The sequence below is a fragment of the Xyrauchen texanus genome, chromosome 46, assembly GCF_025860055.1.
Source record: "Xyrauchen texanus isolate HMW12.3.18 chromosome 46, RBS_HiC_50CHRs, whole genome shotgun sequence".
Taxonomy (NCBI): Eukaryota; Metazoa; Chordata; class Actinopteri; order Cypriniformes; family Catostomidae; genus Xyrauchen; species Xyrauchen texanus.
Window position 1 is genome coordinate 22,268,692 of NC_068321.1, and position 22,476 is coordinate 22,291,167.

Sequence of the window (22,476 nt, forward strand, 5' to 3'; positions counted from 1 at the left end):
CGTTTGTGCATCGGTAAGTGTATTTTATAATCTTTTAATAGTAGGATTGGTACCTGTCTGAAAACCAAACGCGGTCAGCACCAGCAATCTAACAATCTAACAAAAGATTTTTACAAATACCTGCGTTAATAGAAACATTCGACTGTGATTGGTCCATCCTGAACAGCGCTGAGAAAAGTAACAGGTATCATGTGATGTCAACCTCATCAACGTGCTACATTGCCAGCGGTCTGGACATTAATTTACACATTAATAACGACGGTCCAGAGACTTTCAATATCTTTAAGCAAAAAATATAAAAGTGAGGTGAAAAATAGGAGAATTATTATTTATACTAGAAACAGTGGACCAGGCAATTTCTTCATGCTAACTGCCTTTCTACCAACATATATTTCTAAACTCCTGAAAGTGACGTTTTACATGCATTTGTGGCGATGTCATCAAACTGCGCTCTCCAAAACTGATGGAAGAAACTCAGCTTTCAAAATGTGTACTGTACACGTGGGTAAGTTTTGTTTACTTTCCATTATACTAAACTGACATTTCTGCCGTTTAGAAACCCGGGATATTTTAACCAGATCTGTCCACGAGAATGCACGACTTTTATAAATTCACAATGGAAATTAATACATGCAATCATACATTGTTTCTTTTAAAAATCAGATTTCGTCGGTTCTTTTGCTTATTCGTTTCCACAGGGAGCCAACAGTTACGGGCAGCTCGGACAGGGACACACGGAGGATCAAGCCGAGCCGCGTAGTGCAGAAGGCGGACAGCCGACAGGACAGATCCGCTGTATAACTGGAGGAGGCGGTCATTCTGCACTCATCACTGGTTAGATGACCTATTGTACAACTAAAATAACCATATATTTTAATTCTAACACTCTGAAATTGCTCGTCGCAGGAATTAGTGAAATATTCTTCGAACTGTCTCCGGGAATTTGTTTACCTTTTGTTTGTAGACACACGCCCCCTCTAGTGGCCAAAAAGAAGTATGACAACAACATGGTCTCTCTCTAGATTCAGGTGAATTGTTGATGTGTGGACAGAACCATAAAGGTCAGCTAGGACTTAGTCACACCTCAGAGGTCATAACCTTTCAACCTTGCCCCTTACCTGGGTTCAGGAGAGTTCAACAAGTGTCCTGTGGCTGGGACTTCTCACTTATCCTCACAGGTGAGTGAGTGACTAAAACGCATTATGTAAATGTACCAACTGTGCTGAAATGATTTTAGAATGGTTATGCTGTGCTGCCTATCATTTGATTCAAAGTTGAATGACTGATATCTGATCTGTGTATGTCAGATGATGGTCATGTTATGTCATGCGGCTCTAATTCTTTCGGACAGCTGGGCATCTCATCACAGATAACACACACAGCAGAACCTCTACACGTGAAGGTGGGAAGAAGATTATGTATTCAGCCTTGAGACTTTAACTGTATTGCTAGAGTATTTGATTGTATCTATGTGGGTTGTAATGCTTTAACATGCTTGTCTGTTTTGCTTGCAGGCCCTGAGTGAGCCAGTAACTTGTGTGGCCGCGGGTCTCAGACATGCATTAGCAAGTGCAGGTATTACAACTAGTGACAGACCAAGGGCAGGTCAAGTTTCAGACAGCTGTTTTGAAATTATGAATTTTGAGGAAACATTTTTCTTTTTAGTTAAAATAGAAAAATCACTTAATTGAATCCATTTTGTGATAATATGTAGAGTTGGGCATTGAGAAACTGTTCTTATTCGTAACATGTTCCAAAATAAAAATACCGGAACCAAATAATTTTCATGACATTGGGCTCTGTTAATGATTCCCAAATAGGGCTGGGTATTGATACAGATTTTGCGATTCGATTCTGATTCATAAGCTTTTGATTCCCATTTTAATTTGATTAGATAAGTGGTACTGTCTCTTTAAGAATACTAGCAGTTCAGTGTGTCAGTGAGCACATTTACATGCTCATTCTTACACGACTATGCTTAAGCCGACAACTTGTGTGGTCATATAAACGCATTAAACGGCTTTCCTTTATCGTTGTGCGGTCATAAACAGCTTAAGAATAAACTGATCGTCACGTGTAGATTTTTGCCCATTACCCTGAATTTGACATCTTTACCGGCGTTCTTATCGGCTTATCCAATGAACACAAGTGTTTTGTTCGCATGCCTCTTCACAGTTTTATGTCATAGCAGAAAATAATTGGATTATTTTAAATCTCATGTAATTGCAGTTTTCTTGCTTTGTCTGATTTTTTTTTTTAAATATAGGCCTACTATTTTTGGGAGTAAACAGCGCATTGGTGTACATATTTTTGGTTGAGCGCACCCTAATGAGAGGCGTTGCATGGATTCTTTACTATATGTGATTATATGAAATGTTAAATTGTAGTATATTTTTAGTTGCTTAGTGCAAAATATGGTTGCATATTCAAGTGATTTACTCATATCGATCTTGTGATTTAAGAATCAATATTAGTGCCGTTCAAGATTGCGATGCATCGAAAAATCAATTGTTTTACCCCATACCACCCCATTCCCAAACATACATTCTTCACCCAATGCGGATGGGACACTGTGCTAAAAGGCGTTTTTTCCTGCTACCACCCATCGGCACTGCATCATCGCTGATGAATCATAATTGTGAAACATACAGTGTGGCCAGTATAGTCTGATTCCCGAACAAATGACTCTTATGAGTTGATTCTTTTGAATCTAGAAAACATACAGCGTTTCCTACCAATCGAATAACTTTATCAGCCCATTCTATTTAGTAAATCAAAACTGAATGAACCCCATGTCATGTCCATTTTGAACCACGAATTCAGAGTAATTACTGGATGGTTGTTGATTTGACAATGTGTAGTTAAAGACGAGTCACAGTCGTAAACATAATCTTTAAATTCCGTACAATTCCCATCCCTACTGATATGAATGAAAATTGTATTTTGTAACATTTTCTTTCTGTCTTACTCTAATTCACAAACTATTATTTCCCTTTCTCAGTGTATATATAATATCTACTGTATATTTAAACTTGTGTTTTGTGTATGTGCATCTGAAGCATCAGGTCATGTGTATCAGTGGGGAACAGGCTTGTCTAGTCACGCCAAGAGAACTTTGAGTCCCCAACCTGTGCCTGCACACTTGACCTCTAAGGAGCCTTGCCTTGTCCCGGGTAACACACACACACAGTCACACTCATTCTTAAAGCTGAAGCAGTTTCACACAGCGATACATCAGATCTTGTGTAAATTAACACTGCTATGAATTTAGTTGGTTTACATCAGTCTGTTTTAATTGATATATTTCATTGAATGCCGTTATTTATATGTAGCGTTTCTGCTGACCTCTCTCATCGAATCTGCAGGGCTCAATCATGTGACCCCAAAAAAGGTTGTTGCAGGCTCCGCCCATTGCATTTGTTTGACAGGTGATTTGTTTGATCTGTCTGTCTGTTTGTTTTTCTGTCTGTGTGTCATCAAACTGCTTTTCCTTTGTCTGTCTGTCTGTCTGTCATCTAACTGCTTTTCATTTATCTATCTATATGTCTGTCTGCCTGCTTGCCTGTCATCTAACTGCTTTTTATTTATCTGTCCGTCTATCCGTCCATCTGTCTGTCTCTCTGCCTGCCATCTAACTACTTTTCATTTATCTATGTCTGTCTGTCTGTCTGTCAATCATCTGTGTGTTTGTCCGTCTATTTTTCTGTCTGTCTATCTATCTGTCATCTAACTGCTTTTCGTCTGTCAGTCTGCCTTTTGTTCTATCTGTCTGACTGTCTGTCTATCATTCTATCCATCCATCTTTCTGTCTGCCTTTCCTTCTTTCTGATCAAAAAGATCTTGCAGTTCTACTGGAAAGATTGTGTCTTTGTCATATCTTCACAGTCATGGGTGATGTTTTCCTCTGGGGCAGCAATAAACATGGTCAGCTAAACAGTGAGAACCCTTTCCTGCCGCTTCCTGTGGTTTTAGATAAATCATTGCTGCAGGGGGAGAGAGTGACTGACATTTACAGCGGCTGGACACACCTTGTCGCACAAACGGGTGAGTGATACACATATGTTCTTTATTTATGACTTTTGATGCTGATTGGCTTTTCAGTAGATTGTGATGCAGTTAGCAATATATCACTGTTTCAGCTATATGCCTGTCATTTACAGAGAGTGGACGGGTCTTTACATGGGGCAGAGCTAATTATGGACAACTAGGGCAAGCGGCAGTGAGCAGTCAGGGCCCAGAAGGTTCAAAAATCACTGACCCATCTGCAAACAGCCCTGTTGAGATTAATACCTTATTTGGTGCAACACAGGTACGATTTCAGCCAAATACTTTGATAGACAAACTATGTACTACAATAAAGCAAATAGCCATGAGAGACAGTGTTTTAAAGTGATTTTACCAGCCATAAAGTGTATCCTGACCTTGTAAACAAACTCGTGGGTTATAGTTTTTTCAAATGAAACTCAAGTAATATAGTTCATTATTTGGCTATTATATCGGCTATTTGACTTCTAACCTGGCTCATACAATCAGAATTTAGTGCAAGAGCTGTCCATTTTATGAATGTTATAACATGATGTTAAACAAAATTTTATAACGTGTATGACGTCATGCACCTGTATCTGCGAAATTGGAGTGGAAGGTTTCTGCACGAGTCTCAGATTGGAAGTCTGACTTCAAGGGGCATTCCATTACACTTTTCCTTGTAGGAAGTTGGAAATTCTGACTTTGCCAGTTGAATGGAATGCAGCATAATGCTCTTTGCTGATAGCCAAGAGATTGCAATGTCAATTGTTTTCCAACAGGGGGCGAAAGCACTCTGTACATGGCCACAATTCTTTCTCACATCCTGCCTAGAAACAAAGCTTTAATTTGAATTGAAGGTTATCACTTACCTTAGAGAATGCAGCGTGTGTGTGTGTGTGTGTGTGTGTGTGTGTGTGCGCACGCATGATTCAACGGCACAGTATTTTATACTCAGTCACAGCTTTTATATGTTTTATGCATCACTGATCCTTGAAATTAAAGACCCCCTTTAGAAACAAACAAAAAAAAAATTGTGTGGACATACAACAACAAGAGAAAGCAAAGTGTAGGAATAGTGAAACGAGAAAAAAATAGACAGTGGCATTCATGTTTTTTGCATTTATTTATTTTTCTCCAAAGGAATGGTTCATCCAAAAATAAAAGTTCTGTCATTATTTACCTTCATCATGACTTTCGAAACCAGTATGACTTTCTTTCTTCCATGTTACACATAAGGAGACCTATATAATAGAATGTCCAAGCTAAGTAATTAAAGTAAATAGTCCTTTTTTTACTATAAATCTACACTTTCACTTTCTTATTTTTTGTTTATTGGCGATTCACATTCTTAGTGCATATCACCACCTACTGGGCAGGGAGGAGAATTTATAGTAAAAAAGTATTTTTTAGGATATTGCTTTCTAAAGATATGGATTTAACAACTGAAGTTATATGGATTACTTTTATGCTGCCTTTATATGCTTTTTGGACCTTCAAAGTTCTGGGCACCATTCAGTTTCATTATATGGACCTACAGGGATGAGAGATTCTTCTAAAAATAAAAAAAACAAGTCATTAACATCTTGGATCTCATTAGGGTGAGTAAATGTTGAGAGAATTTTCATTTTTGGATAAACTATTCCTTTAAATCTTAAGTGTTTTCCCCAAACAAGGCTTGGAATGAAGCCCACAAGTAATATGGAGTACTTTTCTGATGCTTTCAAAGTGCTTTTGTTTTGTCCTTTTTGGAGCTTGACAGCCTCTTTTGGTGTTCCACGGAAGAAAGGATTTCAAATGGGAATATTCCATTATGTTCAAAAGAGAGACACATTGTCTGTCCAAACATTGTCACGGCTGATAAACATATTCCTTTATGTCAGATCTCCTTGTTTGACTTTGTTTTGTGCATTCTCTTATTTTCCATCTTCTGGTCAATGCACCTCATGTCAGATTTAATCCTCGAAAGCTGCTGATACTACAATGTTCTGCCACCAGGCGACCCGTACACGTGCCGTAGGTTTATGATTGCAAACTAGGACAGTAAAGGCGATGTTATCCTATATAATGAACACTAACACTTTGAGAGAAAGTGTAGTGGGGTCCGAGGACACATTTAGTCTTTAGTCGATGACATGTGGAATATAACGTTTCAGAGCTGATCTTCTGTTGAAAGAAAGACTTTGCCCGAGGCTTGAGGGAATTTCTCTGAAATTGTAAAGGGAAGCTTAAGCTTGGTGGTTCGATTCCTGGCCCACATGACTGCACATGCCAAAGTGTCCTTGGGCAAGACAATGAACCCGAAGTTGCTACCAATGGCAGGATAGCACCTTACCCTAAGCTCTGCCGTCATTGGTGTGTGAATGTGTGTGTGAATGAGTCACAGTGTAAAGCGCTTTGAATACCGCTAAGTTTAAAAATGCTATATAAGTGCAAACCATTTACCATGTGCAGACCATTTTGTGCTGTTGTTTTCCCATCAAAATGATGTCACTTCCTGGAGAATTATTTCATTTTGATGTTTTTGTCATTTAAAGAGAAATTATAAAAGACTAACGGGATGGAAAGGATATTAATGTACGAAATAATTACATTTCAAAATAATATTTCCAAGAAAACATGTTTTGCTTGAAAAAACAAAATATTTTAGAGAAATGAAGAAATAAAGGAAAATTCCTTAATACATGTCCAGTTTTTTTATTTTAGAACCTGAAAAATAAATGTCAAAGTCCATTTAAAATTCACTAGTATGTTTACTTTGGATATTTTGATATAAGAAAAACAACTAATATAATTTCCATCTTTAAAAATTAATCAGCATATTAAAACATAATGAAGGGGGCATGAAAATGACCTACGTGCATTTTGTATGACTGGATGTGACTGGTTAAATGGACAGTCTGTGTTTTCTTTGTAATGTGTTAGTCATTATGTGTTCATTTATTTAAAAGATGTAAGAACCACAAAGTGTACTCCTGTGTTTATTTAACCATCTGTATTCTGTAACTATATTTTTTAGACTTCAAATCCATTGTTAAATCATAGTCCTCACCCCCCTAAAACCTTATTGGCTAATCATAGAGCAGTTGAATTCTCTAGTGGCTCCAGACCCAAAGATTTCCTATGGGTAGATGAAACAATAAAAATGACTAAGCTGAACTCCCAATATTAGACTTAACAATTCCTTAAATGACTTAATTAAAAAAAAAAAAAGTGTAAAAGTAGTCCAATGGGACTTTCCCATTAACATGCGTAGCATGACGCTTTGTTGGCTAACGCAGCTTTAGTCAGTCCTTTTTAAAAAAAGTCTGATCCATTCTAGCGAATTGGTTCCTCCTGAATGGTTCTCTCTCTCATATGAAATATTTTACAAATCTAGGTTAAAGCACAGCTGTTAAGTACGTATAATGAAATGTAATCTACAGTATGTGATCTATATAGAATGTACACACAATTTAAGAGAATACACAACTTAATAAAAAAAAAAGTTTTCTATTATATTTTCTATGTAAAAATATTTTTTGACAAATGTAATGAATTTTTCAGTGATGAATATTAATGAAGTTTCTTATAGGGTTCCTCCCATTTGACATGAACAAAATTAGCATTTTCACCAAAATGCAAAAATATTTGATTTTGAAAAAAATTAAAAACAGTCATGAGGATGTAAAGGTTTTTTTTTTTTTTTTTGTCACATTAAACAATTGACTGCCTGGATGTTGGTTATAAAAGTAAAAATAAAATATATATATATATAGCTATATATATAGCTATATATATAGCTATAGATATCTATTATATATAAACATTAATTTATAATTTTTTAGAAATAAAATATTTTTCAGAACTGGCTATGCCATCTTTTTCTTTTTTTTAAAGAATTTCTTCTTTAATGAAACGTATTTCTTTTTTACTTTCTCTGGACGGTTACACCATTTAGATGATTTTGACTAAACTCTTTTGAATTTTAAAACCTTTTTATCGTAGTAGATTAGTAGTCAAGTAATTGTTTTGACTGAATTGTGTTTTTAATAAATTCTTGAATAACTTAATAGATTTGGACAAAGAATGAGCATCATATCATTGACCCACATTCCTGATCTAAAGTCATATGATAACTTTGTGTAAGGAACAGACTGAAAATCGTTATTCTCTGAAAATTGTCACGTCCAATATAGCTCTCAGCTCTTGCAATTCTGTACATTCAAATAATGAGAAATGGTCACGAGACACCCAAGAACCAATGATGTTTGATGTCCTTGATGTCAAACCTGGCACAACACGTCTTGAAATACAATATTGAAATGTATGAAAATAATAGTATTTAATCTACATGCAACATAGTTATGGGACTAACGTACTACTGTTTTGATAAACATTGCAGCTCTGCCAGTATTTTATATTATTTAGCCACATGCTCATCTATCTAACTTTAGTTGTAGAATGGATTGTAACTTTCAAAGGGCACTGATGAATCTGTGCTGCCATCAGTTGACCAGCACTGGGTTACCACCATAGACTGTAAAAAAAGATGGACGACGCCCCTTCGCTCTTTTTCCATTGATGAGAACTGAAGCCGCCAGTGTCCCGATATGGCGCTGACATCTTGGAACTTGAGTCTGCGCAGTTGCGATTTCGGGACCAGACCTGCGCAGTAGTGAGCAGGAAGTAAAGCTGCAAAATCAAGGCCCCGCCCTCACTCTCGCTGAATCAATCGCAAGCACACACCCCTGCACTTTTGACTTATGACGGTGTGAAATAATTAATTATAGAAATTAAGATATTAAATTTAAAGCTCCAATCTCCTCAGTCCTCCGAAGATCCTGAAAAAAAGTCAGTTGGTGCTTCAGTGACTACTTCGCTCAGAGAACCTGTCAATCACAGCTGTCAATCATCACAGCAACGTTTTTATAGCATCAAATAACTAAAAACAAAATGATTTTGAAAACAAACACTTGAAATTACATCAACGTGATAGAAAATACAGTAAATGACAGAAACTATCTTTGGAAAAAAGATATGTGAAGTGTAATTTAATTGTTTTGTTGGTCTCATGTCCCATTGAATAACATGGGGAGGCGGGGTTTATGACCTATACTAGGACCAGTCACCGGGGGGGCGACCAAGACGTTTTGGCTTCACTTTTGAGGGCTTGTGCGGCACACTTGGTTACCACCATCACAAGTCAACATGAACAGTCCCCATAGGAGAAGAAAATGGTGAACCGTTTGACCCCCACAAATCTGCTCTCAACTGTAACGGGACCCCTGTAATAATGACACGTTATATTACCTTTAGCTCTTTGCCTGTCAAGGACGCCTAGTAAAAGTAACCGTGCGGAAATATATTTCAATGTTATGGTCCTACTGTTGACACTCATCATTGCTGATGCATTGGTTTTCTAAATGTGCATTTGAAAAAGATCCATCATCCTTTATCGTTAGCTTTATTGCCTTTACCTGAGGCCAGTTAAGGTTTTATTGTTTTCATTGTTTCATTTAAAGGTTGTTCACCCAAAAGTTAAAATTCTGTTATTATAATTATAATATAATAATATAAAATTATGTTCTTCCAAACCCCTATGCTGTTATATTTTCAGTGGAACACTAAAGTTAACACATTTTTACACTGCTTATTCAATACAATGACAATTCAAAGTGACCATGTCTTTCAAGCTCTAAAATGTCAGAAAATCCCCAAAATTACCATAACAAACAAATCATAAAAGTAGTCCATATGACATGTGTGCTATTAAGACTTCCCCTCTGATGAAGCTCATGTCTAGCCTGTGGTCATACAGTATTGAGAAATTATATATCAACTTGAATTAATAAATCTGTATATGGCACATATAGGCACAGTGGCACCAAACAAACTCTAGTTGGTTGCTTTACATGTCCGTTAGACAGTCTTTTCCTGTCACATTCAGTGGTTCTTGCCCACAATAAACTGCGAAGTGGACCAGACTTCATACTGATTGTCAAGAGTCTGCGAAACAAGGGTTAGTCTTCATATTGCAGTGTCCATCATCATTTATGTGATGTGTTCTGCAGCAGAGTGACAGCCCCCCCTGCCTGCTGACCAAAAGCAGTTTTGACTGGCTGTGTGCTGTTTTTGTGTGGTGTGGGGTCAGCTAGGTTCATTTGGGTGGGATGGTGAAGGAGTTGTTTTGATGGTGATGGCGAGAAAATCAGAATGAATCAGGACAAATTCTCTTTGTTGTGTCTGACAGGAGCGTTTGTTTTGCTTTTATATTTAGTTTTTGTTTGTATCTGCCTTGAAGGATCTTCCTTTGTACTTTGACTATTAGTTGATGAAAGATCTGACACTGTATCAATGGTGTGTCAAGACTCATCAAGTTAAAAAGAACCTCTAGTTTCAGAATCCATGTTGAGACACCTGCATTTTGTTTAATTCGCTGCACTGTGTCTAGCTTGTTTTTAGCACAGGTTTTGCAAAGATTCGACATTCTGAACAAAATTCAGGTTGCAAAGAGTACTTGCATTTGCATTACATTGTTACACATGATTCCAGATTGCTCTGCGCCAAGCACAGTTTTGACGCTTGAGCAATGTGAAGCCAAAGTTTTTTTTCCCAGCTCTGGAGTTCGAATTTTAGACGTTTACACTACAATTGTTGCCTATGATTCTTACATAAAATACAGCCTATTGCTCCGATTCTTACTTGAAGAAGAAATTGTAAATAGAATGAGTGATTTCGGGTCGGGTCACGTGGTCTCATGTACTGGTCGGGTTTAAGTTTAAAGCCTGTGCAGACTTCTACAACATGTCAAAACTACACTGGAAGTGCCTGATGCGTTGCGATGCCTCACAATACACGCTTTTACGGACACTGCGTTTCTATATATTTTTTAAAGTATAAAACAGCTACTTCTTTACTTTATTCCCCCAGCTGTCTGAAATAAAAAATAGATTCACAAATATTATGTTTGAACTGATTGCCATGAATTGAATTGATCTATTTTAACTTTTGAAATTCAAAGCTAGTACGTGATGATTCTGGTCTCTAGCCTGCTTATATCAATTATATTTAGTTTTTAACCATATACGTACAGTATATGCTATTGTTGCCAATTATTTCACTATCCTAAACTAGCCATGCCAATATAGTTTTAACAGCAATGGATTTACGTTGAAAACAGAAAAAGTCAGAAACATTACAGTTGGTTGATACCAGTGTAGAAATGGTGTAATGCCAAGACAACTTTAGTTGTAGTTTCAACTTTTACAATATTCAACCAACCATGAAACAAGAGAAGTTTTGATGTACATTCAGGGCCAGCTCTGCTGGCATATCCTGTGATGCATTAGGATAATTTACACTAATATGAGTGTGTATGTGTGGACGGTGTCCTCCCAGCTCCGGCCGAGAGCATTAGCGTTGTTTATATCCCCTAGCTGCCCATTTCCTCAGTGTAATGAGCTCTAATCACCAGACATTAATAAACCGACCAGAGACGCCCGATCATCCACTCGCATCCTCACGGGTCGCCATGGAAACGGACATATGGCTCCAACATCAGGGCTGGTTGTGTGTTTATGCTATTTTTGAGTTCAGAAAGCATCTCTGGACAGCAGTATGTGTAAATCACCCCTCCCCAACCCCTAAACTGAATCTTTATCACTGCTTCCCAGCAGGGAATGTTCGATTCAGGCATCCCAGCTTGAGTTACATGGATGGAGAGTGCAGTGTTGAGAAGCAACTAACTAAAAGTAGCAGTCGTACTAACATGACAAAAATTTTCAGTAGCATGACAGTACATCTGTTGTTTTCAAAAACAACTACCTGGGGCCGTTCACATCACGCTACGTGGATGTCTTTGACTGTTTCTCCATGTTTTGCTGGGTTTTATTTATTTTTTGTTGAGGTGAGCACCACATTTTTTTAGATGCCCTGTCAACTTTTCAAAGGGTGCCTCAAGACATCTGCATTTTATTTTACTAGTTGTGTATTATATAATATATTTAGCTTGTTTTAGCTGTTTGGTCTGAACAACCCGTCACTTTCCCATTAACACTCGTAGCATGACGTGTTGTTGGCTAACGCAGCTTTAGTCAGTCCTTTTTTGAAAGGTCTGATCCATTCTAGCTAATTGGATCCTCCTGAATGGTTCTCTCTCTCATATGTAGCCTAGCATTGGGAAAATCCAATTTGTTCTTGTAAATCTTGTAAAATTTGCTTGGATGGAAAAAATAAAATGCACCGCGTCTACTTCAGCATCACGTGCTGGAGCACTACAGTTTTTAGACACCATGTCAAGTTAACAAGAACTTCAACGTTTAAAAACACATATAGAGGCACTTCTGTTCTATTCGTTGCACCATCTAGCTTTTTTAGCGCAAGAATGCATTCAGTCTGAACGGCCCCCTAGTAGCTTTTAGTGAAGCTAACTACTTTTTCAAAAGAGTAACTTTACTGTAGTTTTTGCTGCGTTCACGTCATGTCAGAATTACTGCAATTATGAGAGGGCAACTCTGAGATTCTACTCAGAGCTGGTCAAGTCCTGGGACCTCAAATTATTTGTTTCTATGGCAACATGGATAATGCCAAAACAGCTTTTGTTGTTGAAATGGAAAAATATTTATCACTATAATAATTCAACTCTATATGTTCTTGCAAAATGTTTAAGAACCAAAAGATGTGCTCCATTGAACAACAGCATAATACAGTGGCATATCAACCTGAAATATGTGTTCACTACATTTTAACTGTTGTGGTCGCTGCCATATTGGTTCATTCTACGAAGAATTCTACGTAGATTTGACCTACCACTTTTTACAAATCGGAATCTTGTAATTACAGTAATTTTGACATGATTTTAACTCACCATTAACTGTTTTAAACTACGAGCAGGGCAGTTTCTAGGCATCTCGGTAATGAATCACTTGTCTGTCAGTGATTATTGTGCTGGTGTTGTGATCAGAGCAGGTGACAGGAGTTTGATTGATGTTTTGTTATTGATTTCTCTCTGTTCTTGCAGATTGCATGCGGATCTGAACATAACCTTGCTGTTGTTGGTGAGTACAATGAACTTAAGTGTTTGCAGTTCTCTGATACAAAAGCACATTGAAATAATTAATGGTTTATTAATTATTGTCAATGGTGATTCTGATTAGTTTCTCATTATGGTAAGTCATTTGCATGCTGCGTGTATACTGCATTGCATTTTTCATTTAAATCAGAATATATTAAAGGCAGTACAATCAATGCAACCATGATGTTTAAATACTTGACATGGTAATATTGCTTGTGGAAAAACTGAAAAAATTATCCTATCAAAGCCGATGTTCCATCACAGTTGCCATAGCAATAACTCTACAGTATCTTTAGGGATAAAGTAGCATATTATGGGATGTAATTGCTCTGACATTGAGCCCGGGAAAGAGAAATAAAGGATTAATGAAGAGTAAGCCAGTATTCTGAGATATCTCTAAGCCTGACTACCAGAATTAATGCTGAGACCACAGCTCTGTCTTCTGTGCCTTTGAGAATTCAATGTCTGGATTTCGGTAATAGGAAATTTTTTGGTTTGCTTCCTCAGTTTTAATAGAGATGAGTATCTGTTACTTGAGTAATTAAGCGGTCAGCTCTATGCTGTGATCTTTAGTGCTATCATAGAAGGAGCCTGGGAATTAGTCCTGCACTCTTGTGCTATTGTGTCAGGACATCAGAGCGTAATGAGCCATCACTGGAAAAGAATATTATGTTATTTATGTAATGGAAATTTGCGATGCCATATCTGTTAATTTCCCAGCAACTCAAACAAAGCTGAAGGCTAAATCTCATAGTTATTTAAAAAAACAAAATGGTTGCCAACTTTAACTTTGGAGTTGGCAACCCTAAATATGAATAAAAGTACACTCACAGAGCCCTTTTTTAGGAACACTATGGTCCTAATAAAGTTCCCGATGTGGTCTTGTTGTAGCCCATCTGCCTTTTTAGGTTTGAGTTGTGCATTCTGAGATCAGTGGCGGCTGCTGGTCTTTCAAAGAGGGGAAGCTCATTTTCGGCCTACATTATAAACTTATTTACCCTATTTTTTTGCACTAAATCAATCTTAGGTGTTGATCTGCCCTGCTGTTTAATTCTAATTTTTTCCTCGTAAGGAAGACTTTCAAATGGCTTCGCCAAAATCAGGTCGACAATATTAGTACCGTCTGCCATCGTGCGCAGTTTCACCCGTACGACGCTAGCCTAGCCTACTGTATGAATGAATGAATGAACGAACGAACGAATGAACGAACGCTCTAAAACAAAATGTATTAAACTTGGTAAAACTGAAACAAGGAATGTGGTGTATAATTGTGTGAAATGTATTATGCAAATTGACTAGCAATTTCGCCAAACAAATATAAAGAAATAGGTTGCAGCAGTTTGTCTTTCGACTACACTTGAGAAATCCACGATGCGACTGAGCGCGAAATAGCTTCAGTGACTTCTTATAGTACAGATTCGCTGTCAATCAAAAGGAGATGCAGTCTTTCGACAGATCCTCCAATCATCACGCGGAAGCCCGGAGTCCGGGCCAGCCCACTCCTCATTCACCCCCAGAGACGCTGAGCGTCCGTGGGCGGGACATAATCGCAGCATTTATCCAATGACCGTCTATTTTCGAGCACTGAAAAAACTGTTCAGAGCAGCCCCATTGAAGTCAATGGACGCTCGGCTTCAACAGGGAAATGCACTGACGCTACGGGAATGTATGAGAAGTAAATCGAGTCAGCCGACCTGCTATATGTAATGTAGCTGATTCTGAACGAACTCGTCTTCGAGATGAACGTGTTCTAACGCATTTTTAGTCAATAAATTGTTTACACAATAGTACATATTTGACCATTATTTTTTTGACATTATAGGGGAAGCTGAGCTTCCCTTGCAGTCTTAAAGAAATCCCCACTGTCTGAGATGCTATTCTGCTCACTACAATTGTACAGAGTGATTATCTGAGTTACTGTAGCCTTTCTGTCGGTTTGAACCAGTCTGGCCATTCTCTGTTGACCTCTCTCATCAGCAAGGCATTTCCGTCCGCAGAACTGCTGCTCACTGGATGTTTTTGCCACTATTATGAGTAAGTTCTAGAGACTGTGCATAGAAATCCCAGGAGATCAGCAGTTACAGAAATACTCAACCAGCCCATCTGGCACCAGCAATCATGCCACTGTCTAAACCACTGAGATCACGTTTTTCCCCATTCTGATGGCTGATGTGAACATTAACTGAAGCTCCTGACCTGTATCTCCATGATTTTTTGCATTGCACTGCTGCCACATGATTAGCTGATTAGATAATTGCATGTACGTATATGTAGGTGTACAGGTATTCCTAATAAAGTACTCTGTGAATGGATATTTCATTCGATGCTCTGAAGTATTGAGAAACATTTTTCAAAATTAACTTTTTTACCCAATATTTTGTTGTATGCATTTTTAATGTACTGTCAATTTAATGTTTTTATATAGTGCGGTTAATTAAATAAAAAAGAATGTTTAAAAATTATGCAATTAGCCCCCTGACCCATATGTAAATTCCATAATAAAAGTACAGATTTTACATGTGTATTAACAAGCCATGTCAGCAGGGAGCAGCTGCGTGCACACCAATAAACCTCACAACAAGTGCAGCCACAGAATAAAAGCCGTTCACACAGGATGTGTCTTACAGTGATCTTGAGACACGATTTTCAAAGTTACTACTACAACTACTATTAACTTGACATAGCCTCTTAGAAATGCATCGTTTATGAAGCTGAAAACTAGTGTGACACTCCAAAAGCATCTATATCATTCTGTGAAAGCCGAACACATTGACTGACTCCCATTCAGTGATATGGGAATAAAACAAACAATATATTGCTTTTTGTATTGCCACTTGTTGTATTGTCAAGGTAATAAAACATGTTTGCCACAATAATGCAATATATTTCAAACTGAATTATTATATTTATTATAGGCCCTACAAATTGTATTTTTAAAGTCGACATGAAATAAAAATTCACAGTATCTATTTTCTAAATACATGTTATTGATCGTATTGTGAACGATTCATCCATGCATATGTTTGTTTTTGTTTTTTTACCTTGTAGTAATCTTTAATCAATATGTAAAAACTCGATCTTCCGGTGAAACGACAGACTTCTCTCTGGTGACGTATGCAGGACTTCTCCAATCATTTAGTCTGCTTAAACACTGCCCCTTTCTTATAAATACCACAACCTTGCGTAGAGTTGAACGTAGCGTCAATTGCATGTTGGTGAAGATGGCCAGGTGTATTTTTGCCTGTTTTCCATCAAAACTATCGTTCCTTAACCCAAACTTCCTTGGTTACGGGTCAGCTGGCTTGAATTTAGATTTCGAATGAGGAGGAATAATGGCGAATTCGCGGTTGTTTTCGAGACATTTCATGCCTGAATTAATGAGGTGATCACTAATGAATACAGTGCTTCGGATGCCTCTTTAATTTATTTATGTTTTTGAATGCAGTTATCTTGGTATGCACAGCATGAGGAAGGGTTTTTTCTCTTTGAATTTATTGTATTGTGATTCAAAACTTTAAAATATGGTTATCTTTTACTCACTTCTTTTACTCACTAATTTTTCAACGCCAAACAGCCTCTTCGTAAGCAAAGACCGTGATGTGCGTGGCTCATGCATTTATGTTGTCAGTTTGATAATAAATGTGTTGAGATCACAGTTCAATTTCACTGATAACCGGCTCTGACTCGAGCACCGCAGTGGTAGGGGTGTGTGTGTCCACTGTAAAATCGCATTCAGATCCGCCTCCGTTCCGCTATGCAACACCCATATTTTCACAATAGAATCAACAACCAATGGATAAACTCAAATCATTGTCCTACATTTTGTTTCTTTTTCGATAAGCTGTTTCACTCTGAAATATGTCATAATACAGAGTTTCATGCCGACTTTAATTATTTGAATTGTTATGTATCATTTATATTGAATTATCTGTATTTCAGGGCTTTTCTAGGCTATTTTTTATTTGTGATTAATTGTAATTAATTAATTCATTCATTCATTAGAAATGTTAATGGATTGACAGACCTAGTGCTTTTTGGAGTATAGAGTTGTTCCATTTGCAACATGCTAACATCAAACTCTATTGGAAACAGTTGTGAGTTGAGATTCCCTATGCTTCATGCTGCCTATGAAGAGTGTTCTTGGGTGCTGCCTTATAAGGTTTTGGAACAGAGCTAAAACAAATTTACATGGAAACTTTCCAATCCTTCAGCTGAGATGTTAACCAAGCTGAGGAAGAGCTTGATCCCATTGTAACCTTACCTTTTCTTTGGGATGAGGAAATAAGCAAGTTTCATAATCTTAATTTCGGAATCTTGCCAAACAAGTGTTCATTCCTTGGGGAACTTGTGGTCTTAAGAATATCTTCCTTTGTGTAATGCATCCTTGAGATGAGTGGAAGTAGCTAGTGCAAAATATTGTCAAAGTCAAATGACATCTAGGGAACTGAAAATCCCGGTGTGCCTTGGGAATCACATATCATTCTCTAAGCACGTATGACACATCCTAAAGGACATCGCTGGACTTCAAATGAGATTACAAAGGGTCACCGCTATTGGGATGATGACAGTGAGAATTTTTACTGCATTTTCAAAGGCAAAGGCTTTGCTTGAAACTCCCTAAGCACTCTCTGTCTCTCTCTTTATATGTTAGTCCACACCATTTTGTTGATGATTTGTTTAAATCTGAAGTGTGTAATTTCTGCACCACTAGCATCACCAAGCAGAATTGCATAAGTAATGGATGTTTTTAAACGGGTTTCCCAAGCAATCCCTTCTTCTTCCATTGTTTGGATAAATGGATTGTCCCGCCCCAAACTCACACCATTGGTCAATGAGTCAGTGTTGCTGTTTCACGCTGTTGGGATGCTCAAACAAATAATTATATTTGTAATATTACTATAGTGTGATATTTACATTAACCAATGAATGGTTTACTTATAGATGTCGCTGCAGATTAAGCTGGGATATTAGAAATAAAGGAAAAATAGGAGAATATAAATATGTTTACATTGGAAAAAATGACACGTATACCCGTACACGTATACGTATACCCTTTAAAGGAATAGTTCACCCAAACATGATCATCTCATCATTTTCTCAAATGCAATGAAATAATATATAGTGAAAAAGGAATTACATTTTTTTTATTATTAAAAAAAAAAACGATAAAAATGCTTCAGGGTATACTTTATACTGCCTTTTATGTCCTTTTTGGAACTTGAAAGTGTTGGACCCTATTAACTTGTATGGATATATTCATATTATATCTCTAAAAATATCCTCATTTGTGTTCTGAAGGAAAAAAGTAATACGAGTTGATATGAGAAGGCATAATGTTGAGTAAATGATGAGAGAATTATCATTTTAGCGTGAACTATTTCTTTAAATCACAATTTTCAAGCTTTGACTTTGGGCAAAGATTCCCACAAATGGACAACCACAATGTGTTTTAGTAAGCAGAAAAGAAACTGTTTTCTGACTTTATTTCATTATTTCTATTGTCTATATGCTGTTATGGTCTATAAGTGTGTTGCTATGGAACAGTTTGCTGTGCATCAATGTGTGGATGTGGCAGAGCCCCTCTTTTGTCAATAGCATTTCATCCACACTCAAAGAAACTGATTTAGCAAATAATACATATTGTGACTATTTTAATCCCATGGTTTCTATTTTAATGCCATGCACAAAGATCCTAGAGAAAGAGATGAGAAAATGTTTTCGCATCCTTATGGTGAACAAACCGGGATACATTTCTAAATTCAAGCTTCTTGCTACCTTACAGAAAAGATAACAATGAACTCATCGGTTAGACACAAGTATGGAGTGTTACAGTGAAAGGGGAGTGTGGGAGAAAGAGAGAAAAGAGGAGGGGGGCAGCAACAAATCTGAGAAAGCATTCACGGCTCCTGGTTGTCATGGCGACAACTTGTTACGTAACCATGTTGCCATGGCACGTGTTTCCGTAGTGATGCAGGCTTGACCACGCCCACCAGCTGAACTGTTTAGAGGCATTCAAGTCCAGGATGGCTCAGTTAGATTGTGTGATTTATTGTGATGTGTGTAAATGCAACCATGTATCTATGTGGTTTTTGGTGCTTTTTATCATTCATAACAATTATCTTTTAATGTCCCATTCAAATTGTATTTGTACATTTTGTATTTATTTTGTAGATGCTTTTATTCTATGCTTTTATTGTACTGATCACACTCTAACTAATTTATTTGTAGTGTGATCAGCATTCTACCCATACCAAGTCCATCCATCCATCCATCCAACCAACCTACCAAAATGTTATCCATCCATCCATCAAACCAAAGGTTTACCCATCCATCAAACCAAATTTTTTTCCCATCCATCCATCCATCTATCCAGCCATCCATCCATCAAAGCAAAAGTTTATCCATCATCATCAAACCAAATGTTTATCCATCCATCCATCAAAGCAAAATGATTTCCTATCCATCCATCAAACCAAAAGTTTATCCATCATCATCAAACCAAATGTTTATTCTTCCATGCATCAAACCAAATGTCCATCCATCCATCAAACCAAAATGATTTCCGATCCATCCATCAAACAAAAAGTTAATCAATCCATCCAGCTATCAAACCAAAATGTTTTTCCATCCATCCATCCATACTTTTGCAGGCATCATAAATTCACTCTGATTTCAGTCAGACTCAATTATATTTGTCCTTTAAGCAATATTCATATGTTTTGCTGTGTTTTCTGTTTGTATAATTGAGATATTCATACTGTCATTTTCTTCTATTGTGAATGCAGTTGTGACATTCTTGAGGGAGATATTTGACTGTCATCTCCCTCTCTCTCATTAGGAGGTGGAATCTTCTCCTGGGGCTGGAATGAACATGGAATGTGTGGAAACGCTTCCCTTTGTGACATCACACAACCACAACCAATCCAAAGCCTCAGAGACACTGCACCGTTTCTGATTGGCTGTGGAGCAGGGCATTCAATGGCACTATGCAGTTTGAAGAGCAACGAGGATGCTGCAAGCTGAATAGCTTTTGTCTCTCTGACTGTGTTTTGACAGACAAAGACTGTTTGCTTACATAGCGGTTTTAATTAATTATTCAGAAACACTCATATAAGCCTTTAAAGGACAGATTTTAGATCAAAGTCTCAGTGATGCAAATGTGGACACACACACACACATTATGCTTATGACATCAGAGAGGTTTAAAGTAAGCATCATAGCACCCAAAAATAAATAGAGATGTTTTTAGAACACTAAGCCTATTTGCAGCTTTATGCAAATATTCATAACTTTTAGATGAGAGGCATGTTTTCAAATAAAAATGGCATGTTCTTATTTATTTAATTGTTTCTTCATGTAAAGGGCATGCTCTTAATTTTGTACATTTAAAGGGCATATTTGAAATTTTTTTTTGTAATAAATGATTTTGAAGGAATTGTTCATCCAAAAATACAAATTCTATCATGTAAATGTACCTACATTTTTGCAAAATTATTTTTACGTGGCTTGTTGAATTTTCCTGGTGAAATAAACCTAGAGTTGTAATGACAATGACTTCTAATCCCTTTCATACAAATCATGAGTAAAACAGCAGATTATCAGTTTATAAACACTTTTCCCCTTTTACATTTATGCATTTGGCAGACGCTTTTATCCAAAGCGACTCACAGTGCACTTATTACAGGGACAATTGCCCAGAGCAACCTGGAGTAAAGTGCCTTGCTCAGGGACACAATGGTGGTGGCTGTGGGGATCGAACCAGTGACCTTCTGATTAACAGTTATGTGCTTTAGCCCACTACGCCACCACCACTCCTTTTCCTCACACAATGGTGTTATGATTTGAGGCAATAATGTTACGAGTCTTGAAGAGTACATGAGCCAAAAGAGTCATAGTCTTTGTACACACTGCAGGAGATATCAGATTTTTTCTCAAATCCGATATTTTAGACTGACTGTTCAAACAGCAGCTTATATGTGGATGGATCTGATTTTTTGCTGTTCAGACTGAAGTCGCTTTTGCTGGTGCGTCTACATTATAGTACCGATTAAACTTGCATCTCTTCACCATGTGTTAATGTTTATCAGTGGATGTTTATCATGAGGGCATCCAAATATTAACACATTCTTCACAGAAAATGGCTTAAAATTGGGAGAGGTGGCATATGCAATGTTTATTGCTGCTAGGGTTTACAACTGTCCCGTTTCTGCCAGATGTCCCGTATTTTATCTCAAACAGGATGCTGCTATTATTTTAGTGGGTAGCAAAACATCCCGTATTGAAGGCATTGTGTCCCATATCGAAGCATAAAAGGGTCAGACAGCGAGACTTTTAAAGAGTCTGTCCTGTATTAAAATGCTTAATATGCTCAAGAATCTCATTCACAAGAGACATTCAACCTCATCAGGCTTTGGTGGCTCTCAGCTAATGTGTTACTGCACATTAGTCCATCTCCTTGAGTGAGTAAGCTAATGTCTGTATTATTTTAAAAGAGGTTTGCACTGCTTTGCTGCCCTGTAACATACAGTATACTATATGGCATATTGGTTTGTTCCAGTCATTCACCTTCCACTGTAGGAGCGCTGAAAGTTTTAATAAAAAGCTATTTCTGAACTCAATTTTAAAGTAATTTTTTATTGAAAATTCTCTTGTAATAATCCTACTGCGTGGCCATCATTATTGTTTCCCATTAAAATGTCCTGTAAAGGCATCGTTTATGCTGTTTGGAATACAGTAAGTCTTCTCAAGTCATAAAAGTGCCACAGAATGACATAGCTGCTTCAGCAATTGGGTTTTTTGTATTTCACATTTGCTTTTTATGACACTATCGGTTAGGTTGAGGTTAAAGGTTTAGGGTTGGGAGTTAGGTTTTATTGATTTAGAACATGATAGGATGTTAACCTTAAAAACCTTGGTTGTTTAGGAGAACATTTAACTCTCTTTTATCGCCACTCAGTAGACATTTCATTGTGGAACTGTTGCGATACATGTAATGAATTCCGTAATGTTATTTCGCAGAAATGTTGCCATAGTCATATGTTTTTTTATGATGATTTCTCCCTCATTCCAAAGCCATATGGTTTACTTTCTCCCATGTAAAACCAAAGAAGAAATCTAGTGCCTTTTCATAATAGGGACTGGGGCTGTCAACTTGGAAAGTAAATTAAAATATAGTGCATTTTGCATCATTTGAATTAAGCTCATACAAGATTGGCCTATTAGAACTTCAAATTTTCAGTGAATAATGACTTAAAGGCTATCGTATAGCTTTAAAAGTCTTGGAATATAGCGCTGAAGTTGATCTATGGTGCTTTTGTTGGTCATTTTTGGAGCTTGATGTCCCTAGTGGCCATTGTGGTAAAAAGTGTGCGAATAACGACTATTACTTTAGTATTATA

The 22,476-nt window shown here is 37.2% G+C and overlaps 1 protein-coding gene across 2 annotated transcripts; it reads left to right on the forward strand.

Annotated features, from left to right (window-relative positions):
- Window positions 1–257: 257 nt before the first annotated feature.
- sergef (secretion regulating guanine nucleotide exchange factor) lies at window positions 258–20,645 on the forward strand. Of its 2 annotated transcripts, XM_052119843.1 has the most exons (11): window positions 258–505; window positions 699–834; window positions 1,023–1,178; window positions 1,308–1,402; window positions 1,515–1,575; window positions 3,060–3,173; window positions 3,366–3,428; window positions 3,886–4,044; window positions 4,161–4,309; window positions 13,025–13,061; window positions 19,917–20,644. In XM_052119843.1, the coding sequence occupies exons 1-11, from the start codon at window positions 464–466 to the stop codon at window positions 20,099–20,101; spliced, it is 1,197 nt and encodes a 398-aa protein (XP_051975803.1). In that variant the 5' UTR covers window positions 258–463; the 3' UTR covers window positions 20,102–20,644. The 2 variants fall into 2 exon arrangements, with proteins under 2 accessions (XP_051975803.1, XP_051975804.1); XM_052119844.1 differs by lacking the exon at window positions 258–505 and having other exon boundaries at window positions 710–834; window positions 965–1,178; window positions 19,917–20,645.
- The last annotated feature ends 1,831 nt before the right edge of the window (window positions 20,646–22,476 follow it).

What these genes read in the sequence shown, in the direction of transcription:
- sergef (XM_052119843.1), top strand. Translation starts at nt 464, where the DNA reads ATGGAAGAAACTCAGCTTTCAAAATGTGTACTGTACACGTGG. An exon ending in AATGTGTACTGTACACGTGG is followed by an intron (nt 506 to 698) that starts GTAAGTTTTGTT and finishes TCGTTTCCACAG; the next exon opens with GGAGCCAACAGTTACGGGCA. An exon ending in TCATTCTGCACTCATCACTG is followed by an intron (nt 835 to 1,022) that starts GTTAGATGACCT and finishes GTCTCTCTCTAG; the next exon opens with ATTCAGGTGAATTGTTGATG.